The 22226-nt window shown below is 45.6% G+C and overlaps 1 protein-coding gene across 2 annotated transcripts in view; it reads left to right on the top strand.

The window, feature by feature from the left end:
- Window positions 1-22226, top strand: part of vwa8 (von Willebrand factor A domain containing 8) — a 92049-nt gene that overhangs the window by 57466 nt on the left and 12357 nt on the right. For both annotated transcript variants that reach the window (XM_039014857.1, XM_039014856.1), the window contains exons 35-39: window positions 18-222; window positions 373-454; window positions 2541-2745; window positions 10821-10929; window positions 11041-11197. In XM_039014857.1, the coding sequence (XP_038870785.1) occupies window positions 18-222; window positions 373-454; window positions 2541-2745; window positions 10821-10929; window positions 11041-11197 (758 nt within the window). The remainder of the gene's footprint in view (window positions 1-17; window positions 223-372; window positions 455-2540; window positions 2746-10820; window positions 10930-11040; window positions 11198-22226) is intronic.

Here is a 22226-nt window from a genome sequence, read left to right as displayed (position 1 = left end):
CTCTCCCTGCACTGTAGTCTCCTAATGAGGTGTACAGCTTTAAGAGAGATGTGGACCTATCAGAGATGAGTGGCGGGGACTCGGGAGGTCAAATGTTCTCCCGGGGCGGGCTGAAGTCCAGCGTGGCCAAACGGACCAACTGTGTCAGTCTGCTGTCGGCCAATCAGGTGGTCCGGGCCCTACCACCTGGACAGGTGCCCCTAAAAGATATCTTCCCCCCAGGTCAGAGCCTCACTGTACAATAGCATAGCTGACTTTGGTGTAGAGACACCCGAGTCTGATTCGTACCCTTAACCTGGGATACTCAATCATTTGTTTGTTTGTTTGTGCGTGCGTGCGTGGGTGAGTGTTTTTAACGTGTGTGTCACACAGACGTCACACCCCCGATGACCGCTGCCTACCTGGAGGTGACTGACCTGAACTCTAAGAAGCTGAAGTATATTCCTGTCCCAAGGTATATCTGGACTCTGATAGCACACTAACCCAAATCCACCCACATATAGCCCCTACCTCCCTATACACATACAGTGCATTTGGAAAGTATTCAGACCCCTTGACTTTTTCCACATGTTGTTAGGTTACAGCTTTATTCTAAAATGTATTAAATCTACACGCAATGCCCCATAATGACAAAGCAAAAACAGGTTTTTAAAAATGTTTGCAAAAAAAAAACTATTATCACATTTACATAAGTATTCAGGTCCTTTACTCAGTACTTTGTTGAAGCACCTTTGGCAGCAATTACATTCTTGAGTCTTCTTGGGTATGACGCTACAAGTTTGGCACACCTGTATTTGGGGAGTTTCTTCCATTCTTCTCTGCAGATCCTCTCAAGTTCTGTCAGGTTGGATGGGGAGCGTTGCTGCACAGGTGTCACCAGAGATGTTCGATTGGGTTCAAGTCCGAGCTCTGGCTGGGCCACTCAAGGACATTCAGAGACTTGTCCCGAAGCCACTCCTGCATTGTCTTGACTGTGTGCTTAGGATCGTTGTCCTGTTGTCCAGACTGAGCGCTCTGGAGCAGGTTTTCATCAAGTATATTTCTGTACTTTGCTCTGTTCATCTTTGCCTCGATTCTGATTAGTCTCCCAGTTCCTGCCTCTGAAAAACATTCCCACAGCATGATACTGCCACCACCATGCTTCACCTTAGGGATGGTGCCAGGTTTCCTCTAGACGTGACACTTGGTATTCTGGTGAAAGAGTTGAATCTTGGTTTCATCAGACCAGAGAATCTTGTTTCTCATGGTCTGAGAGTCTTTAGGTGCCTTTTGGCAAACTCCAAGCGGGCCGTCATGTGCCATTTACTGAGGAGTGGCTTCCGTCTGGCCAGTCTACCATAAAGGCCTGATTGGTGGAGTGCTGCAGAAATGGTTGTCCTTCTGGAAGTTTCTACTGTTTTCAACGAGGAACTCTAGAGCTCTATCAGAGTGACCATCGGGTTCTTGGGCACCTCCCTGACCAAGGCCCTTCTTCCCCGATTGCTCAGTTTGGCTGGGTGCCCAGCTCTAGGAAGAGTCTTGGTGGTTCCAAACTTCTTTCATTTAAGAATGATGGAGTCCACTCTGTTCTTGGGGACCTTCAGTGCTGCATAAATTGTATGGTACCATTCCCCAGATCTGAGCCTCGACACAATCTTGTCTTGGAGCTCTACGGACAATTCCTTCGACCTCATGGCTTGGTTTTTGCTCTGACATGCACTGTCAACTGTGGGACCTTATATAGACAGGTGTGTGCTTTTCTAAATCATGTCGAATAAATTAAATTTACCACAGGTGGTCTGAATACTTATGTAAATAATAATAATATATATATTTTTTTTTATACATTTGCAAAACTTTCTCAGAACCTGTTTTCGCTTTGTCATTATGGGGTATAGTGTGTAGATTGCTGAGGATTTGTGTTTATTTAATCCATTTTAGAATAGGGTTGTGAATGTAGCAAAATGTGGAAAAAGTCAAGGGATCTGAATGCTTTCCAAAGGCACTGTATGTGGATCTGAAAGGATTGGATAGGTATAAGCAATATGGTAAGAATTCCACTTACTCTGTCAGAGGTTAAGGTTGAGCTACGTGTGTTGCTAAGTAACCAGGAAGTGACTGCCCCTCAGCCTTGTTGTTTTTAAACTTTTTTATTTAAAAAAAAAAATGGTTTTCAGTGAGCGCAATGTTCTTCATGTGAAAAAACTTCAGAAAAACTTCAAAGACGAATATAATTGTATATATCTTAAATGACCGCTTAAGTAATTTAATGAATTTGATTATATAATCGTGAAGCCTGTTCAAAACAGTGCTGTATGGGGGAAGCATAAGGAAGTAAAGCGGAAGTGGCCTTCACTTTCACAGAGTATACCTATCCAATCCCTTCTGATCTACGCAAGTGTCTCGGGGCTAGAGTGGATTTGGGATTGGGAGTAGTTGAAATTTGAAAGAATACTGTGTCTGAACACACCATCCTCTGATTGGTTTACTAGAACTCTCTCATCGGATTGGTTCGTTGTCTCGCACCCTCTCTCTAATTGGTTGTTTCATCTGATTGACAGGTCTCTGAGTGTCTCTCCTTACACAACGTGGATTTCAAAGGTGTCCGACTCTGACGTGCTATTGGCCGGTCTGGGTTCGGGGGGCGTGGTCACGGTGGATATGGGCGGGTATGTGCGGCTCTGGGAGACAGGATTGGAGAATCTGCAGCGCTCCCTGCTGGAATGGAGGACCATGATTGGCTCAGAGGACGGCAGGCCCATACAGGTAGGACCGGGATTGGTTTAGTGAGGTTAAATGTTATGAACTTGTAGATATTTAGAAATATAATGACTAGAGTTGACTTTAAGATTGTACAGATCCTGTTAAATGTGGCAGTAGTAGCCTGTATCTGTGTCCTTCAAAGTTCTGGAAAGTAATACGGCAGCCTACATCCTGTAGTCCCTATTGTCACCATCGTGAGGCAATGTTGTGTCACAAATATTCACCCTTATACACTGAGTGTACAGCCTCAATTCATCTGGCCCATGTTGACTCCAATGCTTCCCACAGTTGTGTCAAGTTGGCTCGATGTCCTTTGGGTGGTGGTCCATTCTTGAAACTGTTGAGTGTGAAAAACCCAGCAGCGTTGCAGTTCTTGACACAAACCGGTGCGCCTGGCAACTATTACTATACCCTGTTCAAAGGCACTTAAATCTTTTGTCTTGCCCATTCACCCTCTGAATGGCACACTTACACAATCCATGTCTCAATTGTCTCAAGGCTTAAAAATCCTTCTTTAATCTGTCTCCTCCCCTTCATCTACACTGATTGAAGTGGATTTAACAAGTGACATCAATAAGGGATCATAGTGTTCACCTGGATTCACCTGGTCAGTCTATGTCATGGAAAGAGCAGCTGTTCTTAATTGTGTACACTCAGTGTAGCGTGTTGCTGAACCACCAACAGTCCTGGAGTCTGCAACGCTGTGTGGAACACTAGTTAGAGAGCTCTGAGGAAAATGTCTACTTTCTCTCTCACATTCCTCCAGTTGTAGTCTTTGTGAATGAGAGACAGGTCATCACTGGTCTTTCTTTGTTAATGGGTATAATGTAAAGTATGTTAAGTATAATTGTAGCACTGATGTAATGGAGTTGACCCTAGCTAGGGGTTATTGTGTGATGTAATGGAATTGACCTGAGCTAGGGGTCATTGTGTGATGTAATGGAGTTGACCCGAGCTAGGGGTCATTGTGTGATGTAATGGAGTTGACCCGAGCTAGGGGTCATTGTGTGATGTGATGGAGTTGACCCGAGCTAGGGGACATTGTGTGACGTGATGGAGTTGACCCTAGCTAGGGGACATTGTGTGATGTAATGGAGTTGACCCTAGCTTGGGGTCATTGTGTGATGTAATGGAGTTGACCCTAGCTAGGGGTCATTGTGTGATGTGATGGAGTTGACCCTAGCTAGGGGTCATTGTGTGATGTGATGGAGTCGACCCTAGTTAGGGGTCATTGTGTGATGTGATGGAGTTGACCTGGCTTGGGTGGTGAGTATTGTCAGGGACGCAGTGGCAGGTACTGTGCAGTGTGTATGACATGGTTATGTCATAGACTTGAGTCAAAGACAAGTCAAATACTTTTTGTACAATTGGATCGTACCAAAAGTGGAAACCTCGTCGTATGGTCTTGAAGGCTGGAGTGAATGCACAATCGCACACCTGATTAATTAATGACCAGGTAATGAAGAGCACTAGTCCAGACTTATGTTTGCTAATGCAATCGAAATAGATACAGAGTTTCTCTCAGGTCACAGGTGCACGCACACACACACACACACAAACAGGGCCCCTCTGATGTGAGAGCCCCTCTCTCAGGCTCGATTCCTCCATCTATGGGTGTTCTTTGATGGCCACCTTGAGCACACACAGCATGGCCCTTCAAACATACTCTCTCCCTATGCTCTCTCTCTCTGAAAACGCTGTAAGCTTACCTTCACACTCACACTACTAATAAGGCCCCTGAAAACCCTTACACACATACCTACACACACTGACTCACTAAGCCTTCTGAAAGTGCACACACACATGCAGCCTCACTATACTTGAGGCTCACTATGCCGTCTGCAAACAGCAGGCCTCCTCTTAAACATGGCTGTTTGAGTTTCTCTGTAATATGGCTGAGAGGTATTTTATCTGTCTACACACATGAAAACTCTCTTCCCCTGTGCTTACTCAAACACATTTTTCTATAACATGGCTACACACACATTCACACACACTATCAAATGTTTCTGGCCGAAACATACACACTCACAGTCACACACACACAGTCACACACACAGTCACACACACAGTCACACACACACACACACACACACACACACACACACACACACACACACACACACACACACACACACACACACACACACACACACACACACACACACACACAGCTGGAGTGAATGTGAGCCCTGTGTCCCTACAAACCAGGATCAGGACGTCCTGGATTAGAGCCACAAATCTGAACTCTAACCTTTAACCCTCTCCGGTCACAATGACAATATCTGTCCAATGACCACATAGCTGTGGAACTCTATAGCTACCAGCTCAGGTTCAAATGGCCATTTTAACAAGGCTAACTAAAAGGGAAAAGGAAGTGAAGTAACATGATCAGACACTGTTAATACTGTATAAGAGATTCTATGAATTGACTACAGTTATCAATGGATGGCCGCCATATCAGTGGCTGCTAGTTGGTATGAGGACAAAGGCTGACATTCCACAGCTTTGATGTATAGGTGCCGAGAGACAGATACTTGCGCACACAGACACACACACACAGATAAACAGTGTTTAATTAGGGAAGAGCACTGCTGTTTTTCATTGATGGAGGAGAGATAGATGCGGTGAAGAGGTCAATGGAACACAGACCGTGAGGCATAAAGTATTACAAGCCCTAGAAATATCCAAAGGACGAACAATGAGACACTTTTTATTATGAGACCAAGCGAGATGGGTATGGTTACTGTGGGAACATGTAGGTTTGAGCTACTATGATGTCATTGTTGAACTTTACCTGCGTCGGTGTTTTTTGGGGTGTTTGGGTATATTTGGCTGTTTTCACTGCACAGCATTTAGAAATGGTCCCTTTTCAGGTTTAAAAGAAGTCTGCTACATGCTAACTCCTGTTCGTATAAGCTGGTAGCATAGTTAGCATATAGAAATCAGTCATGGTAGTCAAAGTAGTTTTGAACTGTAATGCAGTTGATTGGTGATGACATGAACATGTGTTGGGGTTGACATCCATACACGCATTATACTCTGATTTCTACCTCAACATAGTATGAAATATACATATAAGCAATCTGCCGATGTGCCCTTGAGCAAGGCATTTAACCCTAATTGCTACTGTAAGTCGCTCTGGATAAAAACTCCTTATTTTATCCAAATGTAAAATGTCAAATTAACAATAGCCAAAATGTAGGCACATTTTGCTAGGGGGCACTGAGGAGATTGGGGATCTTTTCCCCCACGACATCTTTCCCCCACGCGTTTCCATGGCACTTCCATTGTTTTGGTCAAGTTCCATTGACCTCTTTGCCGTATCTATAGCTCACTATGACCTCATAATGGCCCTATTGTGTGTATGTGTTCTCTGAAGCATCTGCTGCTCATGTCCAACCACGCCGTAGTGAAGATGGTGTGCTGTCTCTTTCGGACATTTCTTCGTTACACCATTCCTGAAATCACCCATCAACACACACACTTACATACATCAACACTATACCGGACAATGATATCTGTACTGATCTTATGTTCTCGCTACAGTTCTGCTTGGCCAAGCCAGTCACACACTCACTCACTCTCACTCACTCTCACTCACTCACTCACTCACTCACTCACTCACTCACTCACTCACTCACTCACTCACTCACTCACTCACTCACTCACTCACTCACTCACTCACTCACTCACACACACACACACACACACACACACACACACACACACACACACACACACACACACACACAGAGACAGAGAAAGACTCTCAACACCCACCCTTAGCAAGGAATTCCCCCATGCCAGGGATGTTGACTGGATACTGGCGACGAATGGAATTCGACCATCCCTCCCTCTCCTCAGAGATCCCAGTCATTTCAATGTAGAACAAAATGGTTTCACCCAGTAGTCTCTATAGGAGTAAACAGAGGGGTTAAAGGGTTGTTTGCTGTTGCTTATTAACCTTTCTCTAATCTGTTAGTCAAACACACCATACCTGGCAGGGGAGAGGACATACACAAGCAACCTATGGATAAGGCAACATCCTTACTGGCTAATACACACGTGCTACCGAAATGTCTATATCTTAAATGTTTCTTAGCTTGTGCTGGCACTGCATTTTGGTAGGAATGCTATAGTGTAGGTTTGGTACAGGTCCAGATGGATCAGATATATTTTGGGCCGGTACCACCTGTGAGGCTGTCTTGGGCTCTCTCTCTTTCGCTTGGCCAGCGGGTAATGTGAGCAGTTGAAGTGAGGGGAAGTGACCAGACACACACTGCAGCTGTGGCCCAGTACCCTACTGATTCACGCCTTACTCGCAGCAGCGGGGAGCCGGAATGGAGACACGTGTCAGCCTCTACAGGCACACACAACCCAAGACGGAGACTCATGCACCATCAGTCGCCCTTATACGGGTGCTAGTGATTTACTGTATGGCGTCTATAAATCACGCATGTCACTTGTTTACTGACACTGGTGACTCAACATGAGTCATGCTCGGACACATTTTTTACTGACACTCATGAGCCAGAATGGAGTCCCAGTCAGTCTCCCTTTACAGGTGCTGATGCATCAAAATGGAGACACGTGTTCGCCAACTTTCACCTCTTCACCTCTTCCTCTGAAGGTTTCCTCTGAAGTCTAGTTCCTCTGAAGTCTAGTTCCTCTGAAGGTTTCCTCTGAAGGTTTCCTCTGAAGTCTAGTTCCTCTGAAGTCTAGTTCCTCTGAATGTTTCCTCTGAAGTCTAGTTCCTCTGAAGGTTTCCTCTGAATGTTTCCTCTGAATGTTTCCTCTGAAGTTTTCCTCTGAAGTTTTCCTCTGAAGGTTTCCTCTGAATGTTTCCTCTGAAGTCTAGTTCCTCTGAAGGTTTCCTCTGAAGGTTTCCTCTGAATGTTTCCTCTGAATGTTTCCTCTGAAGTCTAGTTCCTCTGAAGTCTAGTTCCTCTGAAGTCTAGTTCCTCTGAAGTCTAGTTCCTCTGAAGGTTTCCTCTGAAGGTTTCCTCTGAATGTTTCCTCTGAAGTCTAGTTCCTCTGAAGGTTTCCGCTGAAGGTTTCCTCTGAATGTTTCCTCTGAATGTTTCCTCTGAAGTCTAGTTCCTCTGAAGTCTAGTTCCTCTGAAGTCTAGTTCCTCTGAAGTCTAGTTCCTCTGAAGGTTTCCTCTGAAGGTTTCCTCTGAATGTTTCCTCTGAAGTCTAGTTCCTCTGAAGGTTTCCGCTGAAGGTTTCCACTGAAGGTTTCCACTGAAGGTTTCCTCTGAAGGTTTCCTCTGAATGTTTCCTCTGAGGTCTAGTTCCTCTGAAGGTTTCCGCTGAAGGTTTCCTCTGAAGGTTTCCGCTGAAGGTTTCCACTGAAGGTTTCCTCTGAAGGTTTCCTCTGAAGGTTTCCGCTGAAGGTTTCCTCTGAAGGTTTCCACTGAAGGTTTCCTCTGAAGGTTTCCTCTGAAGGTTTCCGCTGAAGGTTTCCTCTGAAGGTTTCCGCTGAAGGTTTCCGCTGAAGGTTTCCGCTGAAGGTTTTCCTTTCACACTGCCACCTCTAGCTTTTTATGGGTTTAGGGTCGGGTTGCTTGAAAGCACTTTGTGATAAATGTGTCTTGCAAAAATACATTGAAAATGTACCTTGCCAAAGAAACTGGGGACCTGATGGCACAAACTTCCTGGGTGAAGGACAAATAGCCACATGATGAATATGAACTGTGTGTGTGTGTGTGTGTGTGTGTGTGTGTGTGTGTGTGTGTGTGTGTGTGTGTGTGTGTGTGTGTGTGTGTGTGTGTGTGTGTGTGTGTGTGTGTGTGTGTGTGTGTGTGTGTGTGTGTGTGTACACGTACACGTGTGTGGCACACAATGCATCCATCTCCATGTATGGGAGCAGGTATGCAGGTCTGCTACAACCATGTGAGTGCGCGCACACACACACACACACACACACACACTCTCTCTCTCTCTCTCTCTCTCTCTCTCCTCTCTCTCTCTCTCTCTCTCTCTCCTCTCTCTCTCTCCTCTCTCTCTCTCTCTCTCTCTCTCTCTCTCTCTCCTCTCTCTCTCTCTCTCTCTCTCTCTCTCTCTCTCTCCTCTCTCTCTCTCTCTCTCTCTCTCTCTCTCTCTCTCTCCTCTCTCTCTCTCTCCTCTCTCTCTCTCTCTCTCTCTCTCTCTCTCTCTCTCTCTCTCTCTCTCTCTCTCTCTCTCTCTCTCTCTCTCTCCCTCCTTCTTTCTTTTTCTTCCCCCCCCCCCCTGCAGTTGTCTATACGCACACTCCTGTGTCTCGCTCCCTCTTCCAGTTCTCTGCTGCCAGTGACTGGAACGAATTGCTATTTGAGCAGTTAACCGATCACTGCAGCTGTACATAACCCATCTGTAAATAGCCCATCCAATCTACCTACCTCATCCCGTACTGTTTTTATTTACTTTTCTGCTCTTTTGCATACCAGTATCTCTACTTGCACATCATCATCTGCTCATCTATCAATCCAGTGTTAATCTGCTAAACTGTAATTACTTCGCTACTCTGGCCTATTTATTGCCTTACCTCCTCACGCCATTGGCACACACTGTATATAGACTTTCTTTTTTTTCTATTGTGTTATTGACTATACGCTTGTTTATTCCATGTGTAACTCTGTTGTTGTTTGTGTCGAACCTGTTCTCAACTGGCCTACCTGGTTAAATAAAGGTGAAATAAAATAAAAATATCAGGCTTAGCTGTATATATAGAGATCAGCCTATAGACTGAACCAAGGGCTCAGCCCACAGGGCTCTGCTAGAAAGTGTGTCACATTGTAGAGCCTCTACCCCACAGCAGACTCCATGTAGCTGGATATTTCATGTCATATTGGCAGTCATAATATATGCAATTTAGCAAGCGCTTTTATCCAAAGCGACGTACAGTCGTGCCGGCACACATTTTACGTACGGTGGTCCCGGGAATCGAACCCACTATCCTGGCGTTGCAAGCGCCAGGCTCCACCAACCTGAGGTAGACATTCAGACTCCTTGTACACAGAATGACAGGGTCGGAACTTGATGCCATAGGGACAGTTGAGAAGGTGGGGTCCGGCCAGGGGAATGTTCCTCTCAGATTAGGCTGAATTAACACATTCAACGGCTCACTCCATGATACAGCAAAAAACACTACAACAACATCAAAACACATCACAAACACAAAGGGGAGTAACAGTCAAATCTTCACTTATTCAAGGAAAACTTTGTGTCAGATTATATGAGAACATTTTAGTTGGACACATCAGGGGTCAAATTGCTCTAAGATTCTGAGTTGAATCCACATCTTAGTCCGTGTCATGGTGCCTGGCTTCCAAGACTGTGATCTTGACTTAGCCAGAGTGTATGTGTGATCTTGGCAGAGAGGAGAGTGTGAATAAGAGAGAGTATGTGAGCAGTGCACAAGTGTGTGTGTGTGTGGGATCTTGGCTGAGAGAGTGTCACTGAGCGGGAACTCAAATGCTAGGGGCCCTGACCTCTCTCCTGCTCCCCCTCTCTCCGCTGGATGGATACAGAGCCTGATCTGTCCATCCTGTCTTCAGTGAAAGAGAAGAGAGAGAAATTGCACATTCTCTCCATATCTAGCTGAATGAAAGAGAGTACTCTGAGATGTGGAGCTGTGTGTTGCTGTGTACTGCATACTGATAGAGCTCTGGTGGAAAACGTCTACAGCTGAAGAGGGTTTGGGATCGTTTTTTTTTTTTCACCGGCCATAAGAGTACTCTTCCCCCTCTCTCATTCTCGCTCCTTCTCTTCAATACCCCTTCTCTGTCTCTCTGTCTCTCTCCCTCTCTGTCTCTCTGTCTCTCTGTCTCTCTGTCTCTCTCCCTCTCTGTCTCTCTCCCTCTCTGTCTCTCTCCCTCTGTCTCTTTCTCTCTCCCTGTCTCTCTCCCTGTCTCTCTTTCTCTCTCTGTCTCTCTTTCTCTCTCTTTCTCTCTCTGTCTCTCTCTCTGTCTCTCAGATCATTTGTAGAAACAATAAAGGACTACTAATTAACTGAAATACAAACTGACATCTCCTTTCTTCTTTTCCCTCTCCTCCTCTACCTCTCTCTCTCTGTCGCTCTCTCTCTCTCTCAGATTACCGTCCAGAGGGACAGTGGTCTGGATGTGACGGCCCCCAAACACGGCAAGGTAGACCCCAAAAACGCCCCCCATGTAGGGGGCAATCAGTGGGCCGGGGGTACAGGTGGGTCGACACTTTGGGTCAGATGATAGTAATAACAGGCAATAAAATGTGCAATAAAATGTGTGTGTTTCCGTGCGTCTGTGATGTGTAATACTTCTGTTTGTCCTGTAGGGGGCAGAGACACAGCTGGCCTAGGTGGCAAAGGGGGACCCTACCGTTTAGATGCGGGTCACAAGGTGCACCAGTTGTCCAAGGCTGAGATTGATGCTATCCCTGAGGATGTCCGCAGAGCAGCCAGAGAGATGGGAGAGAAGGCCTTCAAAGCCAGGTGTGTGTGTGTGTGTGTGTGTGTGTGTGTGTGCGCGCGCACGCGCGTGGGTGGGTGTCGGTAAACCTTTGCCTGTGCCTCTGTGATGCACAGTGTGTGTAACTGATAGGCCAAGTATAAAGGAGAGCTCCAGTAGGGCTTTATGTTTGGACACCCAGAGGGGCTCCTCCTGAACAGCTATCCCTGGTATGTGGCTCTAACCTGGGCTAGGATGGAACGGAGCTGGGGCCTGGATGAATGCTGCGATTGATCCTCCTGGCAAAGGGTCTGGATGGTTGTGTGTGTGTGTGTGTGTTCAGGATATGGGGTTGAGAGGACACAACTTTCAACAGCAATGAAGGCTCCCTCTGTTCTCTTCCTCTACTTTCTCTGCTTTTTCCCCCCTTTTTCTCATCTCTTTTTCGGTGCCCCTGCTCCAACACTGGCCGCTTTTACCCTAACCTGCTCTCTCTCTCTCTCTCTCTGGCTCTCTCTCTCTCTCTCTCCCTCTCTCGTTCTCTCCCTCCCTCTCCCTGCCTTTCTCCCTCTCTCCCCGTGTCCTTCTCTCTCCCTCCCTCTCTCGTTCTCCCTATAGTGTCAGTGACAGGCCTAGTGTAAGCCATGTTGTTACATGCTGATAGTCACGTTCCAAATAGCTGTGACAGTAGAACCATTTCTCCATACTAGATCATCACTCATGACTAGGGTTGCAAAATACAATAAATTCCCTGCAATATTCCCTACAATTCCCTACAATAAATTCCCTGGTTTTCTGAAATCCTGGTTGGAGATTTCCCGGAATCAGGAGGGAATAAGTGGGATTTCTTTAAGACCAGGGATTTAATTGAAAGCAACATGTGAAGACGAGTTTTCTCGGTGCTCAGATCCAGGGCGAACAATTTACTATTAACACTTGACCAACACCTCCCCCACCGTGTTAATTTTGTAACATTTCATTGGCTAAGGTGGAGTCAATATCCACTGACCTATCCACACAAATATCTATTCTCACAACCGAGGTCAACATAAAGATCGACTCCGTTAATGAAGACTTGGCGAGACACGACACCCGTCTGAATAGCCTGGAAGAAGGCGCCAATATTTACTCCGACAAAATGGTGACACTGGAAGAGCGAGTCACCCGGCTATCATCAGATGTCGTCAAACTCACTTCCAAAGATGAGGACCTCGAGAACAGACAGCGTATATATACAGTTCAAGTCGGAAGTTTACATACACTTAGGTTGGGGGGGAAAAGGCCATGGTGGTGAAGTAAATACAAAATAGCAAGTAAAACACTGGAATGGTTGATTTGCAGTGGAAGAATGTGCAAAGTAGAGATAGAAATAATGGGGTGCAAAGGAGCAAAATAAATAAATACAGTAGGGAAAGAGGTAGTTGTTTGGGCTAAATTATAGATGGGCTATGTACAGGTGCAGTAATCTATGAACTGCTCTGGCAGCTGGTGCTTAAAGCTAGTGGGGGAGATAAGTGTTTCCAGTTTCAGAGATTTTTGTAGTTCGTTCCAGTCAATGGCAGCAGAGAACTGGAAGGAGAGGCGGCCAAAGGAAGAGTTGATTTTGGGGGTGACCAGAGATATATACCTGCTGGAGCGCGTGCTACAGGGTGGGTGCTGCTATGGTGACCAGCGAGCTGAGATAAGGGGGGACTTTACCTAGCAGGGTCTTGTAGATGACCTGGAGCCAGTGGGTTTGGCGACGAGTATGAAGCGAGGGCCAGCCAACGAGAGTGTACAGGTCGCAGTGGTGGGTAGTATATGGGGCTTTGGTGACAAAATGGATGGCACTGTGATAGACTACATCCAATTTATTGAGTAGGGTATTGGAGGCTATTTTGTAAATGACATCACCGAAGTCGAGGATTGGTAGGATGGTCAGTTTTACAAGGGTATGTTTGGCAGCATGAGTGAAGGATGCTTTGTTGCGGAATAGGAAGCCAATTCTAGATTTAACTTTGGATTGGAGATGTTTGATGTGAGTCTGGAAGGAGAGTTTACAGTCTAACCAGACACCTAGGTATTTGTAGTTGTCCACATATTCTAAGTCAGAGCTGTCCAGAGTAGTGATGTTGGACATGCGGGCAGGTGCAGGCAGCGATCGGTTGAAGCATGCATTTAGTTTTACTTGTATTTAAGAGCAATTGGAGGCCACGGAAGGAGAGTTGTATGGCATTGAAGCTCGCCTGGAGGGTAGTTAACACAGTGTCCAAAGAAGGGCCAGAAGTATACAGAATGGTGTCGTCTGCGTAGAGTTGGATCAGAGACTCACTAGCAGCAAGAGCGACATCATTGATGTATACAGAGAAGAGAGTCGGTCCAAGAATTGAACCCTGTGGCACCCCCATAGAGACTGCCAGAGGCCCGGGCAACAGACCCTCCGATTTGACACACTGAACTCTATCAGAGAAGTAGTTGGTGAACCAGGCGAGGCAATCATTTGAGAAACCAAGGCTGTCGAGTCTGCCGATGAGGATGTGGTGATTGACAGTCGAAAGCCTTGGCCAGGTCAATGAATACGGCTGCACAGTATTGTTTCTTATCGATGGCGGTTAAGATATCGTTTAGGACCTTGAGCGTGGCTGAGGTGCACCCATGACCAGCTCTGAAACCAGATTGCATAGCGGAGAAGGTATGGTGGGATTCGAAATGGTCGGCAATCTGTTTGTTGACTTGGCTTTCGAAGACCTTAGAAAGGCAGGGTAGGATAGATATAGGTCTGTAGCAGTTTGGGTCAAGAGTGTCCCCCCCTTTGAAGAGGGGGATGACCACAGCTGCTTTCCAATCTTTGGGAATCTCAGAAGCCACGAAAGAGAGGTTGAACAGGCTAGTAATAGGGGTGGCAACAATTTCAGCAGATAATTTTAGAAAGAAAGGGTCCAGATTATCTAGCCCGGTTGATTTGTAGGGGTCCAGATTTTGCAGCTCTTTCAGAACATCAGCTGACTGGATTTGGGGGAAGGAGAAATGGGGAAGGTTTGGGCGAGTAGCTGTGGGGGGTGCAGTGCTGTTGACCGGGGTAGGGGTAGCCAGGTGGAAAGCATGGCCAGCTGTAGAAAAATGCTTATTGAAATTCTCAATTATAGTGGATTTGTCGGTGGTGACAGTGTTTCCTATCTTCAGTGCAGTGGGCAGCTGGGAGGAGATGTTCTTATTCTCCATGGACTTTACAGTGTCCCAGAACTTTTTTGAGTTTGTGTTGCAGGAAGCAAATTTCTGCTTGAAAAAGCTAGCCTTGGCTTTTCTAACTGCCTGTGTATATTGGTTTCTAGCTTCCCTGAAAAGTTGCATATCACGGGGGCTGTTCGATGCTAATGCAGAACGCCATAGGATGTTTTTGTGTTGGTTAAGGGCAGTCAGGTCTGGAGAGAACCAAGGGCTATATCTGTTCCTGGTTCTAAATTTCTTGAATGGGGCATGCTTATTTAAGATGGCGAGGAAGGCATTTAAAAAAAATAACCAGGCATCCTCTACTGACGGGATGAGATCAATATCCTTCCAGGATACCCCGGCCAGGTCGATTAGAAAGGCCTGCTCGCTGAAGTGTTTCAGGGAGCGTTTGACAGTGATGAGTGGAGGTCGTTTGACCGCTGACCCATTACGGATGCAGGCAATGAGGCAGTGATCGCTGAGATCTTGGTTGAAAACAGCAGAGGTGTATTTAGAGGGCAGGTTGGTTAGGATGATATCTATGAGGGTGCCCGTGTTTACGGCTTTGGGGAGGTACCTGGTAGGTTCATTGATAATTTGTGTGAGATTGAGGGCATCAAGCTTAGATTGTAGGATGGCTGGGGTGTTAAGCATGTTCCAGTTTAGGTCGCCTAGCAGCACGAGCTCTGAAGATAGATGGGGGGCAATCAGTTCACATATGGTGTCCAGAGCACAGCTGGGGGCAGAGGGTGGTCTATGTGGCTAAGGTGTATGTAAACTTCCGACTTGTATGTATGTGTGTGTGTGTGTATATATATATATATATATTTTTTTTTTTTTTTTTTGATACACTGCCGATTTTGCAGGTTTTCCTACTTACAAAGCATGTAGAGTTCTGTAATTTTTATCATAGGTACACTTCAACTGTGAGAGACGGAATCTAAAACAAAAATCCAGAAAATCACATTGTATGATTTTTAAGTAATTAATTTGCATTTTATTGCATGACATAAGTATTTGATCACCTACCAACCAGTAAGAATTCCGGCTCTCACAGACCTGTTAGTTTTTCTTTAAGAAGCCCTCCTGTTCTCCACTCATTACCTGTATTAACTGCACCTGTTTGAACTCGTTACCTGTATAAAAGACACCTGGCCACACACTCAATCAAACAGACTCCAACCTCTCCACAATGGCCAAGACCAGAGAGCTGTGTAAGGCCATCAGGGATAAAATTGTAGACCTGCACAAGGCTGGGATGGGCTACAGGACAATAGGCAAGCAGCTTGGTGAGAAGGCAACAACTGTTGGCGTAATTATTAGAAAATGGAAGAAGTTCAAGATGACGGTCAATCACCCTCGGTCTGGGGCTCCATGCAAGATCTCACCTCGTGGGGCATCAATGATCATGAGGAAGGTGAGGGATCAGCCCAGAACTAGAAAGCTGGGACCACAGTCTCAAAGAAAACCATTAGTAACACACTACGCCGTCATGGATTAAAATCCTGCAGCGCACGCAAGGTCCCCCTGCTCAAGCCAGCGCATGTCCAGGCCCGTCTGAAGTTTGCCAATGACCATCTGTATGATCCAGAGGAGGAATGGGAGAAGGTCATGTGGTCTGATGAGACAAAAATAGAGCTTTTTGGTCTAAACTCCACTCGCCGTGTTTGGAGGAAGAAGAAGGATGAGTACAACCCCAAGAACACCATCCCAACCGTTAAGCATGGAGGTGAAAACATCATTCTTTGGGGATGCTTTTCTGCAAAGGGGACAGGACGACTGCACCGTATTGAGGGGAGGATGGATGGGGCCATGTATTGCGAGATCTTGGCCAACAACCTCCTTCCCTCAGTAAGAGCATTGAAGAGGGCAACTAAGGAGTGGCTCCGTAAGAAGCATCTCAAGGTCCTGGAGTGGCCTAGCCAGTCTCCAGACCTGAACCCAATAGAACATCTTTGGAGGGAGCTGAAAGTCCGTATTGCCCAGCGACAGCCCCAGATCGTACTAACATTCATTTCTGATTACTATGACTATGACAAATTCACATAATCTAGGCTCCACATGCTCTATCAGCTGGAACGTGAAAGGAATTAACCAGGTGGTCAAGCTTAGCCGAGTGTATGCTCGTCTTAAGTCTTTAAGTCCAGACATTGTTTTTCTCCAAGAGACCCATCTCCGGTCCAGCGACCAGCGACCATGATAAACTAAAGAGAGGATGGGTAGAACAAATATTTCACTCCAACTTCGGTGCTAAGGCCAGAGGGGCAGCCATCCTTATCAGAAAAGGCACCCAGTTTGTCTCCTCCAAAGTAATTTCAGATACTAATGGCAGATATATTATAGTGATGGGGAAATTGTTTAGCACATGGGTTATTCTGGCTAACCTCTATGGTCCTAATTGGGATGATGCAACAATTCATCAACAACTCATCGCAACAATTCCCGACCTTAACTCTCATCATTTGATATTGGGCGGAGATTTCAATTGTGTATTACATCCAAGTCTAAACAGATCCAGACCGAAGCCCAACAATGTGACTTTTTCCTGCTGGACAATAGAATTCTTCCTTTTGTAAGTAACAGCTAATATACAGCATCGTTTTCTCAGACCATAGCCCTGTCCAGCTAGATATCCGCTTTCCGGACATGTACTGTGTCACAACACGTGTGGCGACTTGACCCACTACTACTATACAGGACAGTTGCATATTCAAACACATCTATTGCTAGCTGGTTTGTATGCTGTTGTATCGAAAATGTATTGTACAATCTGCAATGTTTGAATTTCCAACTTTAATTACTGAACAAGTAATTACATTATTGCCACCAGCCAGCAGTCTAAATGGCAGCATTGTGAGACCGTGTATAGCTTCCTGAAATGTTCGGCTTAACGTGAGAAAATTCCGACCAAATAGGCCTCCCAATAAACATTTATCCATCAGCTAAAGTAAAGCTATAAGCTACATGGCACCACAGAAAGCCCATCATCGATTCGATGGGCAGCCGCATAGACATGTCGCAATTTCAGCACCATGGTCAGCGATCGGTAGTCTATACTTGGTGAGTGGCTGTCTGGCTGACGCATTAAAAAAATATAGATATTTTAGGGGGGAGGGGTATCCAGAGAAACTGTGTTACGCCAGTGGCTAAGATGCAGAGAGTCAGTGCAGGTGGTTAGTCCAGTTCAAGTGTTCAGCAGTCTGATGTCTTGTAGTTAGAAACGGTCTCTGTAATTTCTATATATATATATCTATATAGATATATATATCTATCTATATAACTCTTTAATTTCTCTTAAACCATTATATGGTCTGTCTACTAGAAACTCATGGAAAATAAGGACACAGATATAAAAAATGTATACTATATAAATTACCCAAGTTACCATAGATTGCCATTGATTACCGGTTAATAATCCAAATGACTGATGATTCCGGTAACTTTGGTCAACTTTTACCGGTAGCTTTGCAACCTAAGTGAGCCACACCCTGGGTTCTTGTTGTTGTCCTGAAAAAGTATTCAGTATTCTGTCCAGTATTCAGTTTTTTTCACCCCCCTTTTTGGCCATAGCTGGGGATAGCTGTTCTCTGTCTGGTCTGTGGAACGTTCTGGAGGAAGTAACCGTGGCTGCTGGAGAGTCACACAGGAATGTGTAGAGGGAACCATATCACCACTGGACTGCATAATGCTATGTGCCGTGTGAGAGTATGGGACTGTTGTGCAATATTGATTGTGTACCTTAAATAAAACTAACCAAATCCTGCGAGGAAATAGCAACAGTTTACATTCAAATCAAATTGTATTGGTCACATACACATGGTTAGCAGATGTTAATGCGAGTGTAGCAAAATGCTTGTGCTTCTAGTTCTGACAGTGCAGTAATATCTAACAAGTAATCTAACAATTCCACAACTACCTAATACACACAAATCTAAAGGGGTGAATGAGAATATGTACATATAAATATATAGATGAGCGATGGCCGAGCGGCATAGGCAAGGTGCAATAGATGGTATAAATTACAGTATATTCATATGATATAAGTAATGTAAGATATGTAAACATTATTAAAGTGGCATTATTTAAAGTAGCATTGTTTAAAGTGACTCGTGATCCATTTATTAAAGTGGCCAGTGATTTGGTCTCAATGTAGGCAGCAGCCTCTCTGATTTAGTGATTGCTGTTTAACAGTCTGATTGCCTTGAGATAGAAGCTGTTTATCAGTCTCTCCGTCCCAGCTTTGATGCACCTGTACTGACCTCGCCTTCTGGATGATAGCGGGGTGAACAGGCAGTGGCTCTGGTGGTTGTTGTCCTTGATGATCTTTTTGGCCTTCCTGTGACATCGGGTGCTGTAGGTGTCATGGAGGGCAGGTAGTTTGCCCCCGTGATGCGTTGCGCAAACCGCACCACCCTTTGGAGAGCCTTGCGGTTGAGGGCGGGTCAGTTGCCGTACCAGGCTGTGATACAGGATGCTCTCGATTGTGCATCTGTAAAAGTTTGTCAGGGTTTTGGGTGACAAGCCAAATTTCTTCAGCCCCCTGAGGTTGAAGAGGCGCTGTTGCGCCTTCTTCACCACACTGTCTGTGTGGGTGGACCATTTCAGTTTGTCTGTAATGTGTATGTCGGGGAACTTGAAACTTTCCACCTTCTCCACTACTGTCCCGTCGATGTGGATAGGGGGGTGCTCCCTCTGCTGTTTCCTGAAGTCCACGATCATCTCCTTTGTTTTGTTGACATTGAGGGAGAGGTTGTTTTCCTGACACCACACTCCGAGTGCCCTCGCCTCCTCCCTGTAGGCTGTCTCGTCGCTGTTGGTAATCAAGCCCACTACTGTTGTGTTGTCTGCAAACTTGATGATTGAGTTGGAGGTGTGCATGGCCATGCAGTTGTGGGTGAACAGGGAGTACAGGAGGGGCTGAGCACGCACCCTTGTGGGGCCCCAGTGTTGAGGGTTAGCGAAATGGAGATGTTGTTTCCTACCTTCAGCACCTGGGGGCGGACCGTCAGAAAGTCCAGGACCCCGTTACACAGGGCAGGGTTGAGACCCAGGGCCTCCAGCTTGATGATGAGCTTGGAGGTTACTATGGTGTTGAAAATGTGCAGTCCTTGTTAGCGGGTCGGGGGGCACAGTTCTTGTTAGCGGGCCCGACGGTGGCACTATATTACCCTCAAACCAGGCAAAGAAGGTGTATAGTTTGTCTGGAAGAGTGACGTCGGTGTCCGAGAAGTGGCTGGTTTTCTTTTTGTAGTCCGTGATTAACTGTAGACCCTGCCACATACATCTTGTGTCTGAGCCGTTGAATTGAGACTCCACTTTGTCCCTGTACCAACAATTTTGCATGTTTGATTGCCTTGTGGAGGGAATAACTACACTGTTTATATTCTGCCATATTTCCAGACCTCTTTCCATGGTTAAATGTGGTGGTTCGCGCTTTCAGTTTTGAGCGAATGCCGCCATCCATCCACGGTTTCTGGTTAGGGTAGGTTTTAATAGTCACAGTGGGTACAACATCTCCTATGCACTTCCTTATAAACTCTGCTGGTGTCTGCTTGAGGGGGAATGTACACAGCTGTGATGATAACTGACGAGAATTCTCTTGGGAGGTAATATGGCCGGCATTTGATTGTAAGGAATTCTAGGTCGGGTGAGCAGAAGGACTTGAGTTCCTGTATGTTGTTATGATTACACCATGAGTCGTTAATCATGAAGCATACACCCCCGCCCTTCCTCTTCCCAGAGAGGTGTTTATCTCGGTCTGCACGATGCATGGAGAAGCCCAGTGGCTGAGCCGATTCCGACAACATATCCCAAGAGAGCCATGTTTCTGTGAAACAGAGAACGTTACAATCTCTAATGTCTCTCTGGAAGGCAACCCTTGCTCAAATTTCGTCTACCTTGTTGTCAAGAGACTGGACATTGGCTAGTAGTATACTCGGTAGTGGTGGAAGATGTGCACGTCTAAGGAGTCTGAGCAGGAGGCCGCTCCTTCTGCCCCTTCTGCGGCGCTGTTGTTTTGGGTCGGCTTCTGGGATTAGATCTGTTGTCCTGGGTGGTGGTCCAAACAAAGGATCCGCTCCGGGAAAGTCATATTCCTGGTCGTACTGTTGGTAAGTTGACCTTGCTCTTATATCCAATAGTTCTTCCCGGTTGTATGTAATAAGACTTAAGATTTCCTGGGGTAACAATGTAAGAAATAATACATAAAATACTGCATAGTTTCCTAAGGACTCGGAAGAGAGGCGACCATCTGTCGGCTCCATTTTGTCATACTTGTATATAAAGACGACATCTGGCCCTAGGAAGATTGAATTCTAGGCTGCAGTGAGGGCAGATTGAAGCTGAATGCTAAGCTAGCAGTGAGGGCAGAAGTTAGCTTTTTTTACAACTAAATCTCTATTTTTGATGTAAATGGCATGTTATAGAAGGGTCCAGACACTTTTTTAGCAATTTCACTTGTTTTTGAGAAACTTACCCTAACCAGCGATTCACTTCCTCATCCTCAATGTGCAGTACGGGGATCTGAAAAAACATTAACAAAATGCTCCAAAAACACCCAAATATGTCCTTTTAGAAATGGAAATGCTCTCCGCATAGTGATGCAGGTCTTTAGATGTTGTACACAATGTGTCATTCCAAACATTCTATTTTGTGCGACTCGAGCTGTTTCCCCTATCTAACTGTTCCATTCTCCGTGTAGCCTGCTGCTAGAATGGACGGAGCGATATTGCTTGTGTCGTAACAAAATGGAATATAGCGTTGCTGATAAAGTTCTGAAGGACACAGTTTTATGTGTACAACATCTAAAGACCTGCATCACTGTACTGAGAGTGTTTCTGTTTTTTTTAATGACATTTTATTTATTTTATTTTTTTAGCATTTGTTCATGTTTTTTCAGATCCCCGTACTGCATAACAAGGATGAGAAAGTGAATCGCTGGTTGAGTTAAGTTTCTCAAAAACAAGTTAAATCACAAAAGTGTCTGGACCCTTCTATAACATGCCATTTACATCAAAAATAGAGATTTGGTCATTAAAAAGCAAAATTCTCCTTTAATGCCAGGCTAGCAGTGAGAGCAGATTGAAGCTGAATGTTTGGCTAGCAGTGAGAGCAGATTGAAGCTGAATGTTTGGCTAGCAGTGAGAGCAGATTGAAGCTGAATGTTTGGCTAGCAGTGAGAGAAGATTGAAGCTGAATGTTTGGCTAGCAGTGAGAGCAGATTGAAGCTGAATGTTTGGCTAGCAGTGAGAGCAGATTGAAGCTGAATGTTTGGCTAGCAGTGAGAGCAGATTGAAGCTGAATGTTTGGCTAGCAGTGAGAGCAGATTGAAGCTGAATGTTTGGCTAGCAGTGAGAGCAGATTGAAGCAGAATGTTTGGCTAGCAGTGAGAGCAGATTGAAGCTGAATGTTTGGCTAGCAGTGAGGGCAGATTGAAGCTGAATGTTTGGCTAGCAGTGAGAGCAGATTGAAGCTGAATGTTTGGCTAGCAGTGAGAGCAGATTGAAGCTGAATGTTTGGCTAGCAGTGAGGGCAGATTGAAGCTGAATGTTTGGCTAGCAGTGAGGGCAGATTGAAGCTGAATGTTAGGCTTGTAGTAAGGGCAGATTGTAGCTGAATGTGCACATCTGTCCCAGCAAGCAGGCTGGGTCTCTCTGTACCCTCTAAACTACGTAGTTGCCAGTGATATGGATTTGACCCGTGGGTTAGCAGTGTGTTTGAAACTGTGATACGTGATAGGACAGAGTCAGGCTGATCGCATGGCTGATTCACACTCAGCCGCAATACCACCTTCTGAAAACACACACACCACACACCATCTTGTCACGCTCTGGTTCTCAGCTAAGACTTCAAACACCTCATAGACAATACCCCAGCAGGCATTCA

The sequence above is a fragment of the Salvelinus namaycush genome, chromosome 19 (genome assembly GCF_016432855.1).
Source record: "Salvelinus namaycush isolate Seneca chromosome 19, SaNama_1.0, whole genome shotgun sequence".
Taxonomy (NCBI): domain Eukaryota; kingdom Metazoa; phylum Chordata; class Actinopteri; order Salmoniformes; family Salmonidae; genus Salvelinus; species Salvelinus namaycush.
Note: the sequence above shows the minus strand (reverse complement) of the source record. Positions and strands in the feature narration are given on the sequence as shown.